The sequence below is a fragment of the Cetorhinus maximus genome, chromosome 4 (genome assembly GCF_964194155.1).
Source record: "Cetorhinus maximus chromosome 4, sCetMax3.hap1.1, whole genome shotgun sequence".
NCBI lineage: Eukaryota > Metazoa > Chordata > Chondrichthyes > Lamniformes > Cetorhinidae > Cetorhinus > Cetorhinus maximus.
The window spans coordinates 170,904,394-170,926,829 of NC_135882.1; the positions used below are offsets into that span (position 1 = coordinate 170,904,394).

At 43.7% G+C, this 22,436-nt stretch overlaps 1 protein-coding gene across 1 annotated transcript; it reads left to right on the top strand.

Moving 5' to 3' along the window:
• Positions 1–241: 241 nt before the first annotated feature.
• On the top strand, positions 242–13,096 carry LOC144680037 (transthyretin-like). Its single transcript, XM_078541139.1, has 4 exons — positions 242–387; positions 3,246–3,382; positions 5,647–5,782; positions 12,779–13,096. The coding sequence occupies exons 1-4, from the start codon at positions 325–327 to the stop codon at positions 12,881–12,883; spliced, it is 441 nt and encodes a 146-aa protein (XP_078397265.1). The 5' UTR covers positions 242–324; the 3' UTR covers positions 12,884–13,096.
• Positions 13,097–22,436: the final 9,340 nt, after the last annotated feature.

Below are 22,436 nucleotides of genomic sequence, written 5' to 3' on the forward strand. Positions count from 1 at the left end.
TGTGAGTGCATAATTTATGAGGTGGGAAGGGGGCGATACAGCTGGAAATCCCGCCATTGTGGCCAGTGCCCACTACCACACTTAGTGCAAATCTGGTGCAATCCCACCCTGTGTTCAGGGAGGGCTTTTCTTTTGGACAGGCTTTCAAATAAGCTCCCTTTTTCTACCAGTTACTTATTCTCTCACTGTTTACTAAAACAATAGTCTGAGTCAGCAGTTTGTAGGTTAGAGACCAGGTGACCTGCGCAAGGCTGAACTATAAAACATCCCCATCCAGAAAACGCTCATCATCTTCTCACACTAGCTTACAGAGGAGGAAGCAGAATGCAGCGCCTAACTTGGGTCCTCGTCTTCGCCCTAACTTCCTTTTACAAAGGAACAGCAGCGGTAAGTGCTTATCATAATGGGGTGTTTTTCAGCTGAGCACAAGCTCCTGTTCTCACTTCCCTTCATTTTGCTTTTAGCTGTGAGAAGTGTTTTGTAAGGCAAGCACGGGGTGAAATAAGTAGAAAGTGAAACCGTACTGGTAGGGCCAGTTCCAGAGGGTAACAACTAATTGTGACCGCTCTTGTTTCCCAAGTCTACTAAACACACAGAGTAATCGGTTCCTCAGCAGGTCGCACTCTTGTCTCTGAGCCATGAAGGTTGTGGGTTCAAATCCCACGCCAGAAATAGGGTTGAAATAAGAATATTGGCCAGAGCACAGAGAAGACTCTTTAAACAACAACTTTTATTTATAGAGCACTTTTAAATTAATACAGTATTCGAAGGCATCTCACAATGGTTTCATAAAATAAAATTTGACATCGAGCCACCAAGGCAGATCACCAAAATCCTCATCAAAGAGGTATAAGGAGTCTCTTAAAGGAGAAGAGAGAGAGGTGGAGAGGCAGGGATGTTTAGGGAGGGCCTTTCAGAGCTTAGGGCCCAGGAGGCTGAAGGCACGGCTACCAATGGTGCAATGATTAAAATCAGAGCTGATCGTGAGGCTGACATTGGAGGAGGTCAGAGATCACAGAGGATTGTGGGGCTGGAAGAAATTACAGAGATAGAGACGGGCAAGGTCATGGAGGGATTTGTAAACAAGGACTCAGGCAACATAGTTTGGATGACCTCAAGTTTACAGAGCGTAGAATGTGGGAGCTCATTCAGGAATGCATTGGAATAGTCATACCTAGAGGTGACAAAGACATGGATGAAGGTTTCAGCACTTGACTAGGGTGAAGTCAGGTGATGTTAGGGAGGTGCTATGTGGTCTTCAGTACCCACCTGTCCCAATGTATGGACCCTTGGTTTCATGCCCCATCCAGAATATATGGCAACTCCAACACCACTGCACTGTCACAACAACATTGCCGTGTCAGTGTAGACAATGCATTCAATCAATAGGGTGTGTCAATCCCCACAACCTTCTGGCCTCGAGGTGAGAGTGTTTCTACTGAGTGAAACTGATATATTAACAGATTATAATATTGTCCTTTTTCTTCACTATCCTATGTCCAGTGACATGGGGCTTTGATAATTCAGGATAAAACGTAAGAACGGTACATAACTTGGCTCTTTTAATGCACATATCATCCACAGAATGGTAGAATGGTGGTGATGTTACTAGATCCGGAGGCCTGGGCTAATACTCTACAGCCATGAACGCACATTCTGTCGTGCAGTTGGGGAACCTAAATTCAATTAAATAAACAATTCCAGAATGAAAACTTGGGGCAGAATTTTCTCCCTGTTGTGGGGGGAAGTTTAAGAGCGGGAGCGTGGAGGCACGCCTCCGATTGGCACCCCCAATCAGGGGCGCGCCGCCATTATACGTGGGTGGGCCAATTAAGGCCCGTCCAGCGTGATGTCTGCACGGAAGCGCTATGGACCCCCTGTGTAGGCGGCCGGGAGTGGTGGGGGTGGGGGGGGGGGGGGGGGGGGGTGCGGATTTCCCTGAGCCGAGAGTGTGCTCTTTCGCACGTGCGCATGAAAGAGCGCACTCACCTCCCTGAGGCTAAGTGCTGCCTCAGGGAGATCAACTGTGTAGTAAAAAATGTGAAAAATAGAAAAAAAAATTCCCTGACATTGTCCCCTCATGTGACACTCTTGGGACATGTCCATCACTTTTAAATGCACTTTAACTACATTTTTTAAAACCTACATGAAGCCTCATCCCGCCTGTGGATGGGGTTTGTTGCTTCTTCTAATGCCCGCCAGAACTCCTGGCCAACCTTAAGGTTGGATGGGCAGGTCCATTAATTACTTTAATGACTCTGTCAATGGCCTCAATTGGCCATTGACAGGTCGGCGGGCGCACAGCTGCTTCTGCTGAGACCCCGCCTACCTGAAAATTTAAATGGGATGCGGTGACATCGGGTGTTCCTCCCGCGTCATTTTACACATCGGCGAGTGGGCCCCACCCCCGCTCACCCACCGGAAAATCCTGGCCTTTGTGTCGGTAATGGTGACGACAAAATTACTGGCTTCTCATAAAAACTCATCTGGTAAGTTAATGCCCTTTAGGGAAGTAAATCTGCCATCCTTACCCAGTCTGACCTACGTGTGACTCCATGCCCGCAGCAATCTGGTTGAAGCTTAACTGCCCTCCGAAATGGCCTAGCAGGCCATTCAGTTGTATTTAATGAGGCAGATCACCGCCACCTTCTCAAGGGCAATCAGGAGTGGGGCAATAAATGCACTCCTCCAATTCCAGCCTCATGATCAGCTCTGATTTTAATCATTGCACCATTGGTGGCCGTGCCTTCAGCTGCCTGGGCCCTAAGCTCTGGCCTTGCTGGTGACAGCCACGTTCCATGAATGAATAAAAAACATTGCTGGATAAGGAGGTTAAGGGATTATTGAAGCAGTGGCAGGAGATGGAGATAAGATACCGATTAGCCTTGATCTAATCGAATGGTGCAGTGGGCAGAACAGCCTCTTCTTGTTTCCCATAACCTCCAGTTTTCTATATATATAAAAAGCAGTTGCTCTCACTGTAAAGCGATTATAAAGTGAAATATCCCCAATATCCTACCAAGTATAAAACACTATTGCTTGTGTCACTACTTCACTCCATTCAGGGTAAAGGCAAGCATCTTTTAGTGACTCATTATAATCATCTAACTGATATTTTATGAAATGTTAACTGAGAGATTTTGAAAAACCTCTGGTTTTAATGAAATCTTCTTTTTCTCTCTTGCATCTTTGTCTCAACTAATCTACATAATTCATCATCTCTGGTTTGTATCTGTCCACTTCAGGATCATGGAGGCAGTGATACTAAATGCCCTGTTATCATCAAAGTCCTTAACGCTGTCAACGGAACAGCAGCAGCGAACCTCCACCTGCAAATATACCGACGCAATGAGGACCTCAGTTGGCAGCAGCTCAACACTGGGTGAGTGCAAAAGCTGGGTGAAGGTCCCTCAGACTCCTTCACATCTGAGTTTCCAATTATTTTACTCATTCACTCCTGGGATGTGGGCATCGCCAGCACTTGTTGCCCTTGAGAAGGTGGTGGTGAGCTTCCTTCTTGAATCACAGCAATCCATGTGGTGTAGGTACACCCGCACTGCTCTTTAGGAAGGGAGTTCCACAATTTTGACCCAGCGACAGTGAGGGAATAAAGATATAATGCCAAGTCAGGATGGTGAGTGGCTTGGAGGGGAACTTGCAGGTGGTGGTGTTCCCATCCATCTGCTACTCTTGTCCTTCTCAGTGGTAGAGGTCGTGAGTTTGGAAAGTGCTGGCGAAGGAGTCTTGGCGAGTTGCCAAAATAGTACACACTGTTGCTGCTGTGTGCCGGTGGTGGAGGGTATGAATGTTTATGATGGTGGATAGGATGCAGATCGAGTCGGCTGCTTTGCCCTGGATGATGTCAAGTTTGATGTTGTTGGAGCTGCACTCATCCAGGCAATTTCTCGTTTTTTTTTTGAATGATGAAGTTTTATCGAGAACATTAAACATCATTATGGAAAAGAGTGTTGTGTATAGCTCAACTAAGTCTAACTAGGCAGTCGAAGCACCACTTTCAGAACAACTTGTAGTCTTCTCCATGACAAGCAACATGGTAGAACTTCAGTGCCCTGTCTTGTTGCTGCCGAGGAGTCTTCCCAAAATGAATGAATTAGTCAGTTCTTTTGAAGATAGAATTGGCTGGAAAACACACTTGTTACAGCAGTTCTCATTTCAGTTTAGGGGAAGCTAGTGGCATAAATGTTGAGAACTGTGCTGCCTTTGACAGCCGTGACAGAGCTGTTCAGACACTTGTCCTGAGCCTGTAAGCCAGTGTACAGAAGTCAGCATGATTCATTCAGGACTTCCGTCGTGAAGCCAAGATGATGAAAAAATAGATCCTCACACAGTCCCTCATGAGATCTCTGGAGCCTATTGATGGATGGACCTGAATCTCGAGCGCCCTTTGGGGTTGGGCCGGGAGGCAGGGGGGGCTGGCAAAATAGCAAGAGAAGGGATCATAGGAATATAGGACTTAGGAGCAGGAGTAAGCCATTCATCTTCCCACCTCCATGCCATTTTGGGCACTCCACTCCCTTAGCAACTTTCAGCAGTGTAAAATATCAAAGCAGTGCCAACCGGTATGGCATCAGCTGTGTCTCGGTGGGTAGCACTCTCACCTTCAGAGTCAGGTTGTGGGTTCAAGTCCCACTCCAGATACTTGAGTACAAAAGCTTGGCTGGCACCACCACCTCAGTAATGAAGGAGGTGCCAACTTTCAGATGCAATATTAAACTGAAGTTCTATCTACTTTCTCAGGTAGATGTAACGTATCCCACGGCACCATTTAGCTGTGCTGCTCCTGACCAGCACCAGGAACATTGACTCCGTTACATTCACTGTGTGGAACGTACTCAGTGTGGTCAAAAAAAAGAACACAATTGGCAGATTAAAAGTCAGGTCAAGTAATTTATTGTGACTCTACTTGCCAATTTACACATCTTTTGTAACCATGTTACAGAATCCCTGGATAGGATTCAACTGGACTGTTATAGGAACGAGGAGGAGGCCATTCAGCCCCTCAAGTCTGCTCCATACGTACAAACATAGGTACATACGAACACACGAATTAGGAGCAGGAGTAGGCCACTCGGCCCCTCGAGCCTGCTCTGCCACTCAATAAGGTCATGGCTGATCTGAATGTAACCTCAACCTCACATTCCCGCCTACCCCCGATAACCTTTCACCCCCCTTGTTAATCAAGAATCTGTCTCGCTCTGCCTTGAAAATATTCAAAGCCTGTTTCCGCGGTCTTTTGAGGAAGAGAGTTCCAAAGACTCACCACCCTCGGGGAGAAAAAGTTTCTCCTCATCTCCGTCTTAAATGAGCAACCCCTTATTTTTAAACAGTGACCCCCTAGTTCTAGATTCTCCCACAAGCGGAAACATCCTCTCCACATCCACCCTGTCAAGGCCCCTCAGGATCTTTAAGGTTTCCGCCATTCATTTGGAAGATGGCTATTCTGTATCTCAACTCCAGCTACTTGCCAAGTTAATTTAAACATCAGATTAAGAAGACAAACTTTTGTTTTATTTTGCCTTCAGTATTGAATACAAATAGCTGGATTTCACTCAGTTTGTAGTTCACTTGTTCATGTAATTGTTGAGCCACTGAGATTAAATCTTCACCTCGCTGTGTTGTTTGTAGGGTTACGGGAGTGAATGGAGAAGTCCACAACCTTACAACTGAGGCAGACTTTGTTCCAGGATTGTACAAGGTCCATTTCAACACGGCTGATTACTGGAGGAATCTTGGATACATCCCCTTTCATGAATGTGTCAACGTAAGTCTTGCATCCATCCTTTGAACAATCAATGCAAAACAATGCACAGTAAAAAGTTAAAAGTTACAAACCATGATAGTTTTCCAACGAAAAATGCAGTCCCAACAGTTCTTAGAATAAACATCAGTTTACAATGTTTCAAGGCTGCAAGAGGCCAAATTTCCCGGGATTTACCAATCCCAGCAGGGGTTCTGGATAGCAGACTCACCCTTTAATCTCTTTTGTAGAATTTACAGAACAGAAACAGGAGATTTGACCCAAATGGCCCTGGCTGCTGTTAATGCTTCAGATGAGCCTCCTCCAAGGCTTTTTCATCTAACTCTATCCATATAACATTCCTTTCCCCCTCATGTGTTCATCTGATGAGTCTCTGCTTTTCATCTCAACTACTCCCTGTGATAGTGAGATCTACATTCTAACCATTGTCGGAGTAAAGAGGTTTCCCCTGAAATTGTTCTTGGATACTTGGATATAGTGAAACTATATGATTCACGGCCTCTAATTTTCATTGCCCCACAAGTGAAAACAGCATCTCTATGTCTAACCTATCTTCAATGACATGCTTACAGAGAATTACATTGGATATACAGCAAAGAAACAGGCCATTTGGCCCAACCACTCTGTGCTAGTATTTATACGCCGCCCGAACCTCTTCCCATCCTTCATGAACTAATTCATATCAGCAAACTCTTCTACTCCATTCTCCTTCATGTGCTTATCTAGCTTCCCCTTAAATGCATCTATATAATCTGCTTCAAACCCTCCCTGTGGTAGCGAGTTCCACACTCTCACACTCGCTACGTAAAGAAGTTCCTTCTGAATTCCCTGTTGGGTTTCTTGCTGATTACCTTATATTGGTGGACTCTAGTTATGCTCTTCTCCAAAAGTGGAAATACCTTCTCTGTGTCTATCCTATCGAAACCTCTGCTAGGTCACCCCTCAGCCTTCTCTTCTCAAGACCTGTTCATCCTTGCCTGATAGTTACTCCTGTCATTATTCAAGGGTTGAGTGCCTCATTTATTTCAGGGTTTGCGGTAGCCATGCATACGTCGAGGTTATGTACATTTAAAGATTGACAATCGATTTTGATATCTGGGAAACAAAAGGGGCCATGTTAAGGCTGCAGATATTGCTGGCTTATCGCGTCCCCTGTGAAAACACTTTCAGGTATACCTGATTCAGGTGTGGGCAGGAGCTTGTGCCAAATATTAACCTCAGACAAATGGTACAAAATGTGTTACAGGTGGTATTGTTGCTGGACTAGTAATCCAGAGAGCCAGGGTAATAGTCTGGGGGCTCGGGTTCAAATCCCACTATGGCAGATGGTAGAATTTGAATTCAACAAAATTCTAGAATTAAAAGTCTAATGAGGACCATGAAACCATTGTCGACTGTTGTAAAAACCGATCTGGTTCACTCATGTCCTTCAGGGAAAGAAATCTGCTGTCCTTACCTGGTCTGGCCTACATGTGACTCCAGACCCCACAGCAATGTGGTTGACTCTTAAATGCCCTCTGAACAAGGGCAATTAAGGATGGGTGATAAATGTTGGCCTACCCAGTGATGCCCACATCCCATGAATGAATTTTTAAAAAATTCCCAGGATGCCATGAAAAATATACATTTTCTAAACCAGGGGAAAGCAAACGAAATCCCAGATGGAAAATCAAAATCCTTCTTTTAGTTTCAATCTAATTTGGAAGCTAAAATGATCAAACTACTCACATCTTCTGCTCTCAGTTCTGGCATTGCCTGAAAACATGGTCTGATTACTTTGCAATCACTGGCTTTGAGACTTTACTCTGCATTTCATTCCTCTGATCAGGCTTTGTTTCAATATAATAAATAACTAGCGTAAAATGTCACCTCATTGTGCTACAGGATACTTGTCCAAGGTTGTGACAAGAACATATATTTAAGGAAAGAAACAGAAAAGCTTGTTTCTTCCAATCTAGCAGGGCCTCCGACTAATCAAATCCAAAGTTTCTGAGGAAGGTGATTTCCGTCAGGTGAAACTTCCAAATCAATCAGTTCTTTCCCCATATTCTTGCCACTTACAGTAAGACCTCGCATAGAGTCGAGTCACTTAATGTTGTTTTATTTTACTGTCAGCTATAAAGTAGCATTGGTATATACGTTTAACGTTGCAGGTTTCACTCCACCGCCATTTGTTACAGACTTAATCTTCTGTGGCCTGCCTGCTCACATGACGTTTCCCATAGTGCTTCCATCCTCACCCACAGTCCCTCTTCCTCCCGCTCCTGGTCCTGTCTCTGCCACTCCTCACCTTGGCAACTTCACCCTCTGCCGGCCTGCTGACTCCCGGCCTTAATTGCCTCTCTCCTCCACGCTACCGCCCCTACCCCCCCACTGCCCCTCCGGCCCCACCTTGCCTCATGGCCTCTGTTCTTACTCAAATCCTCAGGTTCGGCCCTTTTGGCTCAACTCTTGAGCTCTCACCAAGTCCTGGGCTCTATCTAGTGGCAGAAGTTGGTCAATGCAGGTAGCTAACTGCACAGACAAGCTTCTGACCATATTAAGACCATAAGACGTAGGAGCAGAAGCAGGACATTTGGCCATTCGAGTCTGCTCCTCCATTCATTGAGATCATGGCTGATCTGATAATCCTGAACTTCACTTTCCTGCCTTTTCCCCATAACCCTTGATTCCCTTACTGATTAAAAATCTTTCGATATCCACCTTGAATATACTTAATGGCCCAGCCTCTACAGCCCTCTGCGGTAAAGAATTCCACAGATTAGCTATCCTCTGAGAGGAGAAATTCCTCCTCATCTCTGCTTTAAATCAGCGCCCCCTTACTCTGAGATTATGCCCTCTGGTCCTAGCCTCTCCCACAAGGGGAAACAACGTCTCAGCATCTACCCTGTAAAACCCCCTTAGAAACTTATATGTTTCAATAAGGTCACCTTTCATTCTTCTAAACTCCAATGAGTACAGACCCAACCTACTCAACCTCTCCTGATAAGAAAATCCCACCATACCCGGGATCAACCGAATTAACTTTCTCTGGACTGCCTCCAATGCCAGTATATCTTTCCTTAGATAAGGGGACCAAAACTGTTCACAATATTCTAGGTGTGGTGTAATTAGTGCCTTGGATAGTTTTAGCAAGACTTCCCTATTTTATACTCCATTCCCTTTGAAATAAAGGCCAATTTTCCATTTGCCTTCCCTATTACCTGTTGAACTTGTATTTTAGCTTTTTGGGATTCATGCACAAGGACTCCCAAATCCTTCTGTGATGCAGCCTTTCTGCAGTCTTTCTCCATTTAAATAATATTCAGCTCCTCTATTTTTCCTGCCAAAGTGCATAACCTCGCATTTTCCCACATTATATTCCATCTGCCACTTTTTTTCCCACTCACTTAATCTGTCTATATCCCTCTGTCAACTCTTTGTGTCATCCTCACCACTTGCCTTCCCACCTATTTTTGTATCATCTGCAATTTTGGTGATAGTACATTCACTTCCCTCATCCAAGTCATTAATATATATTGTAAATAATTGTGGCCCCAGCACTGATCCCTGTGGCACTTCACTAGTTACAGGTTGCCATCCTGAAAATGCCCCCTTTATCCCAACTCTCTGTCTTCTATTAGTTAGCCAATCCTCTATCCATGCTAATATACTACCCCCAACACCATGGGCTCTTATCTTATTAAGTAGCCTTAGGTACGGTACCTTATCGAATGCCTTTTGGAAATCCAAATATATTACATCTACTGGTACCCCTTTATCAGGCATCATTTCCCCTTCATGAAGCCATGCTGACCCTGCTTGATTAGATTATGTAATTCTAAATGCTCTGCTAGTACATCCCTTATAATAGACTCTAATATTTTCCCAATGATGGATGTCAAGCTAACTGGCCTATAGTTACCTGTTTCTTGTCTCCCTCCCTTTTTGAATAAGGGTGTTACATTGGCAGTTTTCCAATCCTCTGGGACTTTTCCAGAATCTAAGGATCCTTGGAAGATTACCACCAGTGCATCCACTATCTCTGTAGCTACTTCCTTTAATATCCTAGGATCCAACCCATCAGGTCCAGGGGAGTTATTGGCCTTTAGCCCCATTAGTTTCCCTGTACTTTTTCTCTAATGATAGTTATTGTATTTATTTCCTCCCCCTCTTTTGCCCCTTGATGACTTAGTATTTTTGAAAAGTTATTAATGTATTCTACTGTGAAGACTGATGCAAAGTATTTATTCAACTCCTCTGCCGTTTCCTGGTTCCCCATTATTATTTCCCCAGCTTCATTCTGTAAGAGGCCTATGTTTACTTTGGCCTCTTGCTTCCTTTTTATATATTTAAAGCAGCTCTTACTGTCCTTTTTATATTATTTGTTAGTTTACCCTCTAAGTTTGTTTTCTCCCTCTTTTTTTTGGTAATCTTTTGGTTTTTAAAACTTTCCCAATCCTCTGGCGTACCACTAATCTTTGCCACACTGTATGTTTTTTCTTTCAATTTGATACTATCCTTAACTTCCTTGATTAACCATGGTTGGTTTGTCCCCTTCTTCCTCACTGGGATATATCTTTGTTGTGAGTCATGAACTATTTTCTTAAATGCCTGCCATTGTTCATCAATCATCTTTTCTGCTAAAATCCTATCCCAGTCCACTCCAGCCGACTCTGCCCTTATTTCTTTGTACTTACCCTTATTTAAGTTTAGCACAGTTGTTTCCGACACATGTTTCTCACCCTCAAACTGAATGCTAAATTCTACACATATTACATTCACTGTTTCCTAGGGTATCTTTTACTCTGAGATCATTTATCAAACCTGCCTCATTGCCCATTACCAGATCCAAAATAGCCTGATCCCTGATTGGATCCACAACATATTGTTCTAGGAAACTGTCCAGAAAACATTGTATGAATTCTTGCTCATGTCTACCTCTGCCGATTTGATTTTCCCAATCTACATGAAGATTAAAGTCACCCATGATTAATGTACTGCCTTTTTTGCATGCCCTCATTATCACCTGATTTATTCTCTGTCCGACAGTATAGCTACTGTTCGGGGGCCTTTAGACCACTCCCACCAGTGTCATCTTCCCCTTGTGATTTCTTACCTCCACCCATATGGATTCTACATCTTCCAATCCAAGATCCTTTCTTGCTATCGTACTTATTCCATCTCCTACTAACAAAGCTACCCCAGCACCGCCCTTTCCTTCCTGCCTGCTCCTTCAAAAAGTCACATACCCCTGAGTAATTAGTTCCCAGCTTTGATCTCCTTGTAACCACATCTCCTTTTTGGCTATAAGATCATACCCATGCTGTTAATTCATTTATTTTGATCCAAATACTACTTGGATTTAAGAAAAGAGCCATTAATTTTGCATTTTTACCATTTTTTTCACCCTTTGACCCTATTTTCTGCTGTTTTTTAATGTTTGTACACTCTGTCCCTTCCTGTCACACTCTGGGTAACATTACCTAAATAGCTGCCCTGCAATGCTGCCTTATCCTTTTGCTTTGTAAGCCTATGTCTCCCCTTTCCAGAACCCTCCTCCCCCCCACCCATCTGTTTAGTTTAAAGCCCTCTCTTACAGCTCTAGTTATTTGATTCAGGGACACTGGTCCCAACACGGTTCAAGTGAAGCCCATCCCACCAGAACAGCTCCCTTCTACCCCAGTACTGGTGCCAATGCCCTATGGACTGAAACCCATTCCTCCCACACCAATCTTTGAGCCACACATTTAACTCCTTGACTTTATTTACCCTATGCCAGTTTTCCCATAGTAATATGGGATAGTAATACTGAGATTATTACCTTGGAGGTTCTGTTTTTTAATTTAGCTCCTAACTGTTCAAATTCTTTCAGCAGAACCTCCTTTCTAGTCCTATCAATGTCGTTGGTACCAACGTGGACGACGACAACTGGATCCCTCCTCTCCCACTCCAAGTTCCTCTCCAGCCCTGGGGAGATGTCCTTAACCCTGGCATCAGGCAGGCAACACAGCCTTCGGGACTCACGCTCACGGCTGCAGAGAACAGTATCTATCCCCCTAGTTATACTGTGCCCTACAACTATTACATTCCTATTTCCTCCCCCCACTTGAACAGCTCCCCGTACCACGGTGCCGTGGTCAGTTTGCTCATCCTCCCTGCAGTCCCCACTCTCGTCCACACAGCTTGCAAGTAACTGTTGGACAGGTGCAGGGGCCGAGGCTCCTCGAACGCTACCCCCTGGGTCCCCATACCTGCCTCACCTGCAGTCACATCCTCCTGTCCCTGATCACAAACCAAATTTGAATTACCAGGAGGCGTGACCACCTCCTGGAACAAAGTGTCCAGGTAACTTTCCCCCTCCCTGATGTGGAGCGATGTCTGCAGCTCGGACTCCAGCTCCTCAACTCGGACCTGAAGTTCCTCAAGCTACAAACACCTGGTACAGATGTGTTTACTCTGGGTCATATTGGTGTCCAGCAACTCCACCACTATATGGAGCCTGGTCAATCTAAAACCCGTGTACTGAGGTGAGAACAGGCACTGTAATTTTTAAAAAATAATTTGATTTGTATATTGTATCTTTTTTATACTTATGTATTTTATCTTACAAGTGATCTCGTCTAGGAATGCACAGTGCTGCAGATGTATGGTACAGTATTTCAACATGTACATTGTTTTTTCTGGACAGGAAATGCCCAAAGGAACCTAGTCCTGGCTTTAACATTGATTCCTATGAGAACCCATGATTCACTTAAAGCCGTTTCATTTAGAGTTGTGATTTTCAGGAACGCAACCACAACATTCAGGGAGAACTTACTGTACTGTACAACCTGCCACAACCAATCCACAACGTAAGCAAAAATACTGCAGATGCAGGAAATCTGAAATACACCCAAAATGCTTGGAAATCGGATCAGGCAGCATCTGTGGGGAGAGAGAGAGAGAGAAACAAAGTTAATGGTTCAGATCAACATCAGCTTAGTTCAGAGATTTTTAAAAAATGCTATTTTGTTTCAGGTGGTTTTCCGTGTTGACGGTTCCAATCATCAACACTACGCTCTTGCTCTTCTTTTGAGTCCTTACTCCTACTCCACCACAGGCGTGGTCAGACACGCACACTAGACTGAGCAAACAGCAGCAATTTTTGCTCACCCTCCACGTCAGACAGAACGAGCAAGCCACATGGAAAGAAATTACAAACCTATTTAACTAGTAGTCAAAATCTTGCTTGTGAATCAAAATTAAAATAAATATTTGGCAATAAGTATTGGCTTGGATTTTCGTTATCTTTGTAATTAATCAAAAAGCTGTGTGCAATAAAAGCATTTGTTCCTAGCTAAAGTTTTATCTGTTGTTAACAGAAGTCATGTGCATTACCCATTTATTAATTCTTATGGTTTCTTATGGTAAGCTGTAAGTGCTGAGATATGCATCGCTAGAAATGAGAGGTTCGATAACGGATCAGAGAAACAGTATTTTCCAAACCCACAACCTCCAACAACTTGTATTTGGAAAACACCTTTAACATAATAAAATGCCCCAAGGTGTTTCACATAAGCGTTATAAAGCAGAATATGACAGCAAGTCACATAAGGCGATGTTAGGATGGATGCCCAAAAACATGGTCGAAGAGGTAGGTTTTATGGGGCACCGTATAGGAGGAGGTGGGTTTGAAGGCATTTCGGAACTTAGAGCCCAAGATGCACAGCCATCAGTGGAGAAGCAATTTAAAAAAAAACTCACTTGAAGTTTGTTAGTTCTTATGTCAGAGTCACCTAATCTATATTTAAACTTCAGAAAAACTTACCAGAACATACCACATGAACCAAATTCCCAACTCCACACTCAGTCTAGATCTCACTTAAGTGAAGTCTTGTGTCTCCTTGTGCGCCCCTTACTGTCCGACTCTTCTCTTGGAGTGTTGTGGGGTTGGAAGTGATTGAGAGGGGCAAGACCATGAGAGATTCGAAAACATGGATCAGAATTTTAAAATCAAGGTGCTGCTTGACCAAGAGCCAACGTAAGTCAGTGAGCACAGAGTGAAGATTGGGGAATGGAACTTAGGAAGTAAGGACGTGGACAGCAGTGGTTAGGTTGTCCTCAAGTTTAAGGAGCATAGAATGCAGGGAGCCAGCCAGGGGTGCATTGGAATCGTTAATTCTATAGGCAAACCTAAGAGTTTCAGCAGCACCTGAGCTGAGATAACTGGGAGTCTGGTGATGGTACAGAGGCGGAAATAGACAGTCCTGGTGTTGGTGTCGATGACTGGTCGGAAACACTCCCGGAGGTCAAATATGGCACCAAGATTGCAAACAGTCTGCTCTGGTTCAGACAGTTGCTGGGGAGATGGATGGAGTCAGTAGCAAGGGAACAGCAGGGTTAGAAAACAATAACGTTGTTCTTCCTGTATTTAACTGGAGGAAATTTATGCTCATCCAGTATTAGATATGCAAGCAGCTTGATAACTGAGACAGTGGAAGTGTTGAGAGAGGTGGTGGTGTGGTGGAGCTGGGTATTGTCAGTCTATGTGAAAACTGATGCTGTGTTTACAGACGATGTTACCAAAGGACAGAGTGTAGGGAGGTATTGTAGAGAATGTAGGGCCAAGATAAATTCACAGAATCAAAGTATTGTTACAACGCAGAAGGAGGCCATTCAGCCCATCGTGTCTGCACCAGCTCTCCAAATAAGCATTATGACTTAGTGCCAATCTCCTGCCTTTTCCCTGTAACCCTGCACATTGTTTCTATTTAGATAATCATCCAATTCCCTCTTGAATGCCTCGATTCAACCTGCGTCCACCACACTTCCAGACAGTTCATCCCAGACCTGAACCACTCGCTGTGTGAAAAGTTCTTTCTCACATCGCATTTGCTTCTTTTGCAAACCACTTTAAATCTGTGCCCTCTCATTCTCGATCCTTTTATGAGTGGGAACAGTTTCTCCCTATCTACCCTATCCAGCCCTCTCGTGATTTTGAACACCTCTATCAAATCTCCTCTTATTCTCCTCTCCAAGGAGAACAGTCCCAACTTCTCCAATCTATCTTCGTAACTCAAGTTTCCCATCCCTGGAACCATTCTTGTAAACCTCTTCTGCACTCTCTCTAATGCATTCACATCCTTCCTATAATGTGGCGCCCAGAACTGTACGCAATGCTCCAGCTGAGGTCTAACTAGTGTCTTAAATAAGCTCATCATAACCTCCCTACTCTTGTACTCTATGCCCCTATTAATAAAGCCCAGGATACTGTTTGCTTTATTAACTGCACTCTCCACCTGTCCTGCCACCTTCACATGCACGTATACATCCAGGTCCCTCTGCTCCTGCACACCCTTAAGAATTGTACCCCTTACTTTATATTGCCTCTCCATGTTCTTCCTACCAAATGCATCACCTCACATTTCTCTGCATTTAACTTCATCTGCCACTTATCTGCCCACTCCACCAACTAAAAATAGCTGGAAAAACTCAGCAGGTCTGACAGCATCTGCGGAGAGGAATCCCTTTCTTGTTGGACTGGACACATACTGCTCTAGAAAATTCTCCTGAACACAATCTAGGAACTCTTGCCCCTCTCCGCCCTTTACACTACCACTGCCCCCGTCTACATTCAGGTAATTAAAGTCCCCCATTATAGCTCTATAATGTTTGCATCTCTCTGTAATTTTCCTGCAAATTTGTTCCTCTACATCCTTCCCACTATTTGGTGGTTTATTGACAACACCGAGCAATGTAACTGCACCCTTTTTGTTCCTTAGCTCTAGCCAAATTAATTCTGTCTTTGAACCCTCTGGGACATCCTCTTTCTCCAGCACTGCAATGTTCTCCTTAACCAATACCACTGCCCCATCTCCTTTAGTTCCTTTCCTATCTTTCCTGAACACCTTGTACCTGGGAATATTTAATGCCCAGTCCTGCTCTTCCTTAAGCCAGGACTCTGTTATCACCACAACATCGTATTTCCACATGGCATTCTGCACTTGTAACTCCCCAATTTTATTCACTATACTCCATGCATTCACATACATGCACAGTAACCCAGATTCAGGCTTCATGATTTTCTTGGTTACTCCAATTCCAACTATTAACTATACTATTAACTATACTAGTGTTATCTGTCCCTCCCAGTATTCTGTGCACCCTGGTATTCCTCTCTAATATTCTCTCCTGGTTCCTACACCCTTGCCGAGTTAGTTTAAAGCCCTCCCAACAGCACTAGCAAAATGCCCCGCAACGAACTCAGTCCCGGCTCTGTTCATGTGCAACCCATCCGGTTTGTACAGGTGCCACCTTCTCCAAAGCCAGTCCCAGTGTCCCAGGAATCTAAAACCCTCCCACCTGCACCATCTTTCCAGCCATGCATTCACCTGTTTTATCCTCCTATTTCTGTACTCACTGGCACATGGCGCTAGGAGTAACCCAGAGATGACTACATTAGAGGTCTTGCTTGCTAATTTTCGACCCAGCTCCCTAAATTTTGACCGCAGGACCACATCCCCCTTCCTACCTCAGTCATTGGTACCAATGTGGACCACAGCCTCTCGTTGTTCACCCTCCCCCCAGAAGAATGTCCTGCAGCCGCTCAGTGACATCCTTGACCCTGGCACCAGGGAGGCAACATACCACCCTGGAGTCACGTCTACAGCCGCAGAAACGCCTGTCTGTTCCCCTAACTAATGAATCCCCTATTACTATTGCTCTTCCTTTCTTCCTCCTCCTCTGCTCCTGTGCAGCCAAGCCGCTCGTGGTGCCACAAACTTGGCATTGATTGCACTCCTGAGGAGCCAGTGCCCTCACCAGCTTCCAAAATAGAAAACTGATTTGTGAGTGGGACCTCAGGGGACTCCTGCACTACCTGCCTCGTTTTCTTGGGCTGCCTGGTGGTCACCCATTCCCATTCCGCCTCCAGGCTCTTAAGATGCTGCGTGACCATCTCTCTGAAAGTGTTATCCACGTAGCTCCCGGCCTCGCGGCTGTGCCACAGTGACTCCAGCCACCACTCAAGCTCCGAAACTCGGAGCTTACGGTTTTCCTGTGATGTCACTATTTGTTGTTTTTCCCTCATTCGCCTTTCAAACTCAGCTGGTTCCAAGCAGCTGACTGCTGTGCCACTCCGACTCCCAGGTAAGTGGTGTAGGCCTCAAGCCTCACTCCAGGTTGCTTCCTTGCAGGTCCCAGGGAAAGGGGGGTGGGGGGAGAAAGAGAAGAAGGAAGGGCACCAGAGGTAACAGTGAAAGAGTGGGAAGAGAAGCCATTGTGGGAGCTATTCCATCTATGATTAGGTAACCAGGTGAGTTCAGCCCCAGCCAACTGGAAAACAGTGGAGAGCTGTTGGAGGAGGATGGCATAATCAACCGTGTCTAAGGCTGCAGAAAATGAGGGATAATTTACCTTTGCCACAGTCATATAGGATGTAATTTGTGGCTTAAGAGCCATTTTGGCACTATGCAAGGCTGAAACCTGATTGGAAGGATTCAAACACATTCTGGAAAAGGTGGGCACAGATTTGGGAGGCAATGGCAACATGTTCAAGGATTTGAGAGGAAAGGGGGGTTGAAGATGACCGGTAGATAATTATAAGCTCTTTATTCATCGACATCAATCCTTGCAATACCGCAGAATAGGCAGAATTGACATTGCACCACCACTGGTGACTGTACCTTGGCTCTGAGTTCTGGAATTCCCTCTATAAAACACTCTCCTCCTTAAAACCTCTCTTTCACCAAGCCTTCAGGAGATATTCAGACAGGTGACCAACAGGGCTTGGTGTCAAATTTTGTTTTATAATACACCCGAGGCACCTTTGGATGTTTTCCCACTTTAAAGACACCACATAAATGCAAGTTGCTGTCATTTAGTGTGGCCACAATATACCTCAAAGCAGTTTTTCATCTTTAGCTATGCAAGGTACAGAAGGTAAAACCAAACCATTAACGAGGACAATCTGCCTTTAAAATACAGAAGCTTATTTTCATTCGTTCATAGGATGTGGGCACTGCTGGCAAGGCCAGCATTTACTTCCAACCCCAATTGCTCGAGAAGTTCGTGGTGAGCTACCTTCTCGGGTACAACTCAATAGCTTGCTTGGCCATTTCAGAGCGCAGTCAGGAATCAGCCACATTGCTGTAGGTCTGGAGTCACACATAGGCCAGACTGGGTAAGGACAACAAATTTCCTTCCCTAAAAGGACATCAGTGAACCAGATGGAGTTTTACAACAATCCCGTAGACTAGTGGTCACCATTATTTTACCAGTTATTTATTTTACTCCAGATGTTACTTAATTAGCTAAATGTACATTGCCCAGCTGCCGTGTTGGCATTTGAACTCCTGTGTCTGGATCATTAGTCCAGGCCTCTGGATTAATTAACAGTTATGTTAAACGTACTCCATAAATTGCATAGAGATATGTAGGAAAATTTATCACAAAGCCTTTGAGTGCTGGTATTGTTTATTTTCATAAAAGAATGATACAAAATATACAAATACTATCACACACCACAAGACAGAGTTCCTTAGAAATAATTCATCACGGTTCACTGTGCATTGTACAGTTTAGCATGCCTTGTAATTCCTTCTGCAGCATGCTACAATAAATTACTTATGCCCCTGAACTAACTTCATACCGTATTTTGAAGGTGTACAGATCATGTAAATGTACAGTGCCTTACATGTGTGTGTGGCAACTCAGAAAATTATCATTGGAATATGAGCTAAAAACCTCATTATTGTTGCCACAATCGCCTGTTCTCACTTACTGCAAATGCAGTTTCTTCCCTTCCAGTTTAAGATCCAGTACACACACGTATATGTATATATATATATATATTTATAATATATATTAAATGTATAAAAACATGTGTATGATAGATAAATGTTAAAGTGCACAATCTTTTCAGTTAATACTGAAAAATAAAAGCATCTAAGGTTCACAAAAAAGGCAAAGGCAGGGATTTTCCGGCCCCGATAGCAGCAGGCAGGACGGGGAAATTTGAAGAGCCATTAAAAGTCAACGGCTCTCCAAATGTTCCCGTCCCACCCGCGATGATGTCCGCCGGTGCTGGAGCCGGAAAATCCACCCCTCCCAAATCTATATAAGTACACAACCGTATTGTTTGATGGGGTTAAATAGTAAAATATTGTTAGCAAATCTCAAGAATTCACGTCAAGATTAAAGAAAAAAAACCAAACAAAAATGACACATTTTCTTTTAATTCAAAATTTTAAATAAGCTCAACTAGATTTTAGAATGTGTTATTTTAAGAAAACAATCTGCCCTACAGAGAATTTTAACAAAATGCATGACTAGGTGATTAAGGTAACTTGGAAGCTACACAACGGAGCAGTTCAAATGGGCAGGGGGGGCCTGGATTTGACATATCTATTGTTTAATGATTATTAAATGATCAGTGGTTTCAGAATTTCTAACAACTTTTGTAGAATTGTATTGTGGATTAAAGTTAGCAAGAGGTTCCTGAACATTTAATTTCCAGCTTCGATTTAACAGGTTTCATATTTCTTCAGATAATTTCATGTTTTTATTCAGGGCAGTGAATCAGTTATACACATTTCCCTCTCCACCCCCCACTCCCCCCGGCCGGCCAACTCCCCAACAACACCCACCCCCCATATCTTTTCAAGTATCTTCATACCACTCACCAGTTATGAGGATAAGCATGGAATGTTTGCCTCAACCTTTGTCCAAACTGCTTTACAATGAGACACCATAGGCTGGAATGACATCCTCCTCGTTACTTTTTCCCTTCTCTATGGGGAAGTTCACAACTTCCAATTCTATTTCCCCACCCCCAAAGACCCGATTGAGACTCGGAACTTGTAACACATTGAATAGCAACCATAGCAAAACTCTTTGGTGTACAAAAATAATTGCAACGTGAAATTTTCACTGGTAAGTGGGAGATCCATTTTGGGGAAAATTAATTTTGTTGATGTGCAAATTTTTAGAATTCAGTATTTAATAACAGAGGCAAAAGTCTCTGCAAAGTGTGTGGAAACCCAGAAGCTGACAGTATTCAAAGAGCCTCAATGCAAATTATATCTTGTGAAACTTATTCCAGAGAACCGAGAAAGTGATAGCCTCATATTGGTAGGACGGACATGCATTATATTCTGTAACATCCTGTTTGTACTAAATTCAGCTGCTCTTCATCTCCTACGCTCCAAGTTCTAAATATCAGCCTTTAGTCGAAAAGGTCCAAAGTAAAGCCAATTTGAGAAGGTGCAGCAACAACTGAAATGAAGGCTAATGATGGGGGACAAAGGAGGTTGCAATGACTCAAAAAAAAGGGGTGGAGACTATTATCAATCCAAATTGATTCAGAACAGCTGTATGAACCCCAAACCCCTGCAGCGATATTGGCAAAATTTTATTATAAGAAGTGGACCTTTATTATAATGAGTACAAGATTTATTAGCACGTTTTTGTCAAGCTACTTTAGTTCCTAATTCGCTGGAGTTTATTCTTTAATGCTTGCATAAGTGCAAGGTTGATGGATAATTTAAGCTTCTTTTCTATCCAGTATTCAGTTAGACAATCAGGAACAACCAGAATTGAAAAGTCTGCAATTGCAGACAAACCAAAGCCAGAACTGTACAGTCACTAGTAACAGCAGCTTTTCATATTCTACGCCCTTACCATAAATGCTTTCTAAGGTATGCTTCCAGCCTTACTGTTAAGGAAATTTGCACTCATTTTTCTTGAAGCATCTGTGGGTTTGCTTCTTCAAGTACTTGTGAAGTACCGGCATCTTTTCACCAACACATGTTCAATCCAATTTAATATAAATTGACTCCCTTTTACTACTTATTATTAAACATTTTGAACCAGTTTGCATGGTCTCCATTCTTCAAGCGTATCCAAGAACAGCTGACAAAGTATAAACCCTAAATCAAAAATAGCAAAAGGTTAAGTGTAGTTAATGACAATTACGACAAGTTATATAGAAAAGATTTGCAAATATACGACAATGAAAACAAACAATACCAGGCTCATCCACAACTGTAGAACTGCTGCAGTCATTCACAAATGAGTCAAAAAAAACATTTCTCAGGCTCTTCAATGAAAGAGCAGATTTTGAACAGACAAAATGAGAAAACAGACTATCCGTAAGACTTTGAAGGGGAATGTACGGTTGTCCTTCCCCAACTGGTAGAGGCTAGCAGTTGTATCAATTTCTATCAGGTTAAATCAAAGAAAAGGCAGGTTCTCAAAGCCACAGTCAACAAATCCCATTGTTGGGAGAAGAAGCTGATCAATTGGTGAGTATCTGGTAAATGATTAAGGTTTATTCTATTCAAGAGGGGAGAGGGAGAGGATAAAAGGCACCAATCAAAAGGCCTACCTGCAGTGAGACCAATGGCGGAGAGACTTCATGAACTACAATGTGATGCAAGTGCAGGGAAAGCATCTGGTTAGTGAGTAGGATTGGTGAGTGTTTCTAGTAGAAGGTCTTTAGTTTGTGTTTAGGTCTCTCGTCCTTTTTTCAATCTTTTCTTTAAAATGGCTTAAGTATAAGATTGATACTGGTATAAAAAGATTAATTACAATAAAGTGTAAGGAACAGGGGATCCTTAAGTGTAAAGAGCAGGGATACTAGAGTAATTAATTAAATAAATAAAATAGGATAGTGATGGCAGGACAGGTGACATGTTGCTGCTACAGGTGGGAGCTGCTGGACATCAGGGTGAGCCAGAGTGAACACATCTGTAGTAAGTGCTTGCAGCTCGAGGAACTTTGAATCCGAGTTGAGGAGCTGGAGTCTGAGCTGCAGACATTGCGCCACATCAGGGAGGGGGAAGTTACCTGGACACTTTGTTCCAGGAGGCGGTCACACATTAGGTAATTCAAATTTGGTCTGTGATCAGGGACAGGAGGGTGTTACTGCAGGTGAGGCAGGTATGGGGACCTAGGGCGTAGCATTCGAGGAGCCTCGGCCCCTGCAATTGTCCAACAGGTATGAGGTTCTTGCCAGCTATGTGGAAGAGAGTGGGTACTGCAGGGAGGATGAGCGAACTGACCACAGCAGCGTGGTACAGGGAGTCATTCAAGTGAGAGGAGGAACTAGGAATGTAGTAGTGGTGGAGAACAATATAATTCAGGAGATAGATACTGTTCTCTGCAGGCATGAGCATGAGTCCCAAAGCCTGTGGTGCCAGGGTTAAGGACATCTCCTCAGGGCTGGAGAAGGACTTGGAGTGGGAGGGGAGGGATCCAGTTGTTGTCATCCACTTTGGTACCAAAAACATTGATAGGACTAGGAGGTTCTGCTGAAAGAATTTGAACAGTTAGGAGCTAAATTAAAAAGCAGAACCTCCAATCTGCAGAATCTCAGGATTACTACCCGAGCCACGGGCAAACTGGCATAGGTTAAATAAAGTCAAGGAGTTAAATGCATGGCTCAATGATTGGTGTGAAAGGAATGGGTTTCAGTTCATGGGGCATTGGCATTCTACCCCATTACTGGGTAGAAGGGAGCTGTTCCAGTGGGACAGGTTTCACTTGAACTGTGTTGAGACCAATGCTCTGGTGAATTGAATAACTAGGGCTTTAAAGGGAGGGCTTTAAACTAAATAGGGGCTGGGGGGGGCGGGGGGAGAAAGAGTTCTGGAGAGGAGATATGTAGGCTTATAAAGCAAAATGATATAGCAGCATT

Coding starts and splice junctions, on each gene's coding strand:
- LOC144680037 (XM_078541139.1), top strand. CDS start 325: ATGCAGCGCCTAACTTGGGTCCTCGTCTTCGCCCTAACTTCCTTTTAC. Junction 3,383..5,646: donor TGGCAGCAGCTCAACACTGG/GTGAGTGCAAAA, acceptor TGTTGTTTGTAG/GGTTACGGGAGTGAATGGAG. Junction 5,783..12,778: donor CCTTTCATGAATGTGTCAAC/GTAAGTCTTGCA, acceptor ATTTTGTTTCAG/GTGGTTTTCCGTGTTGACGG.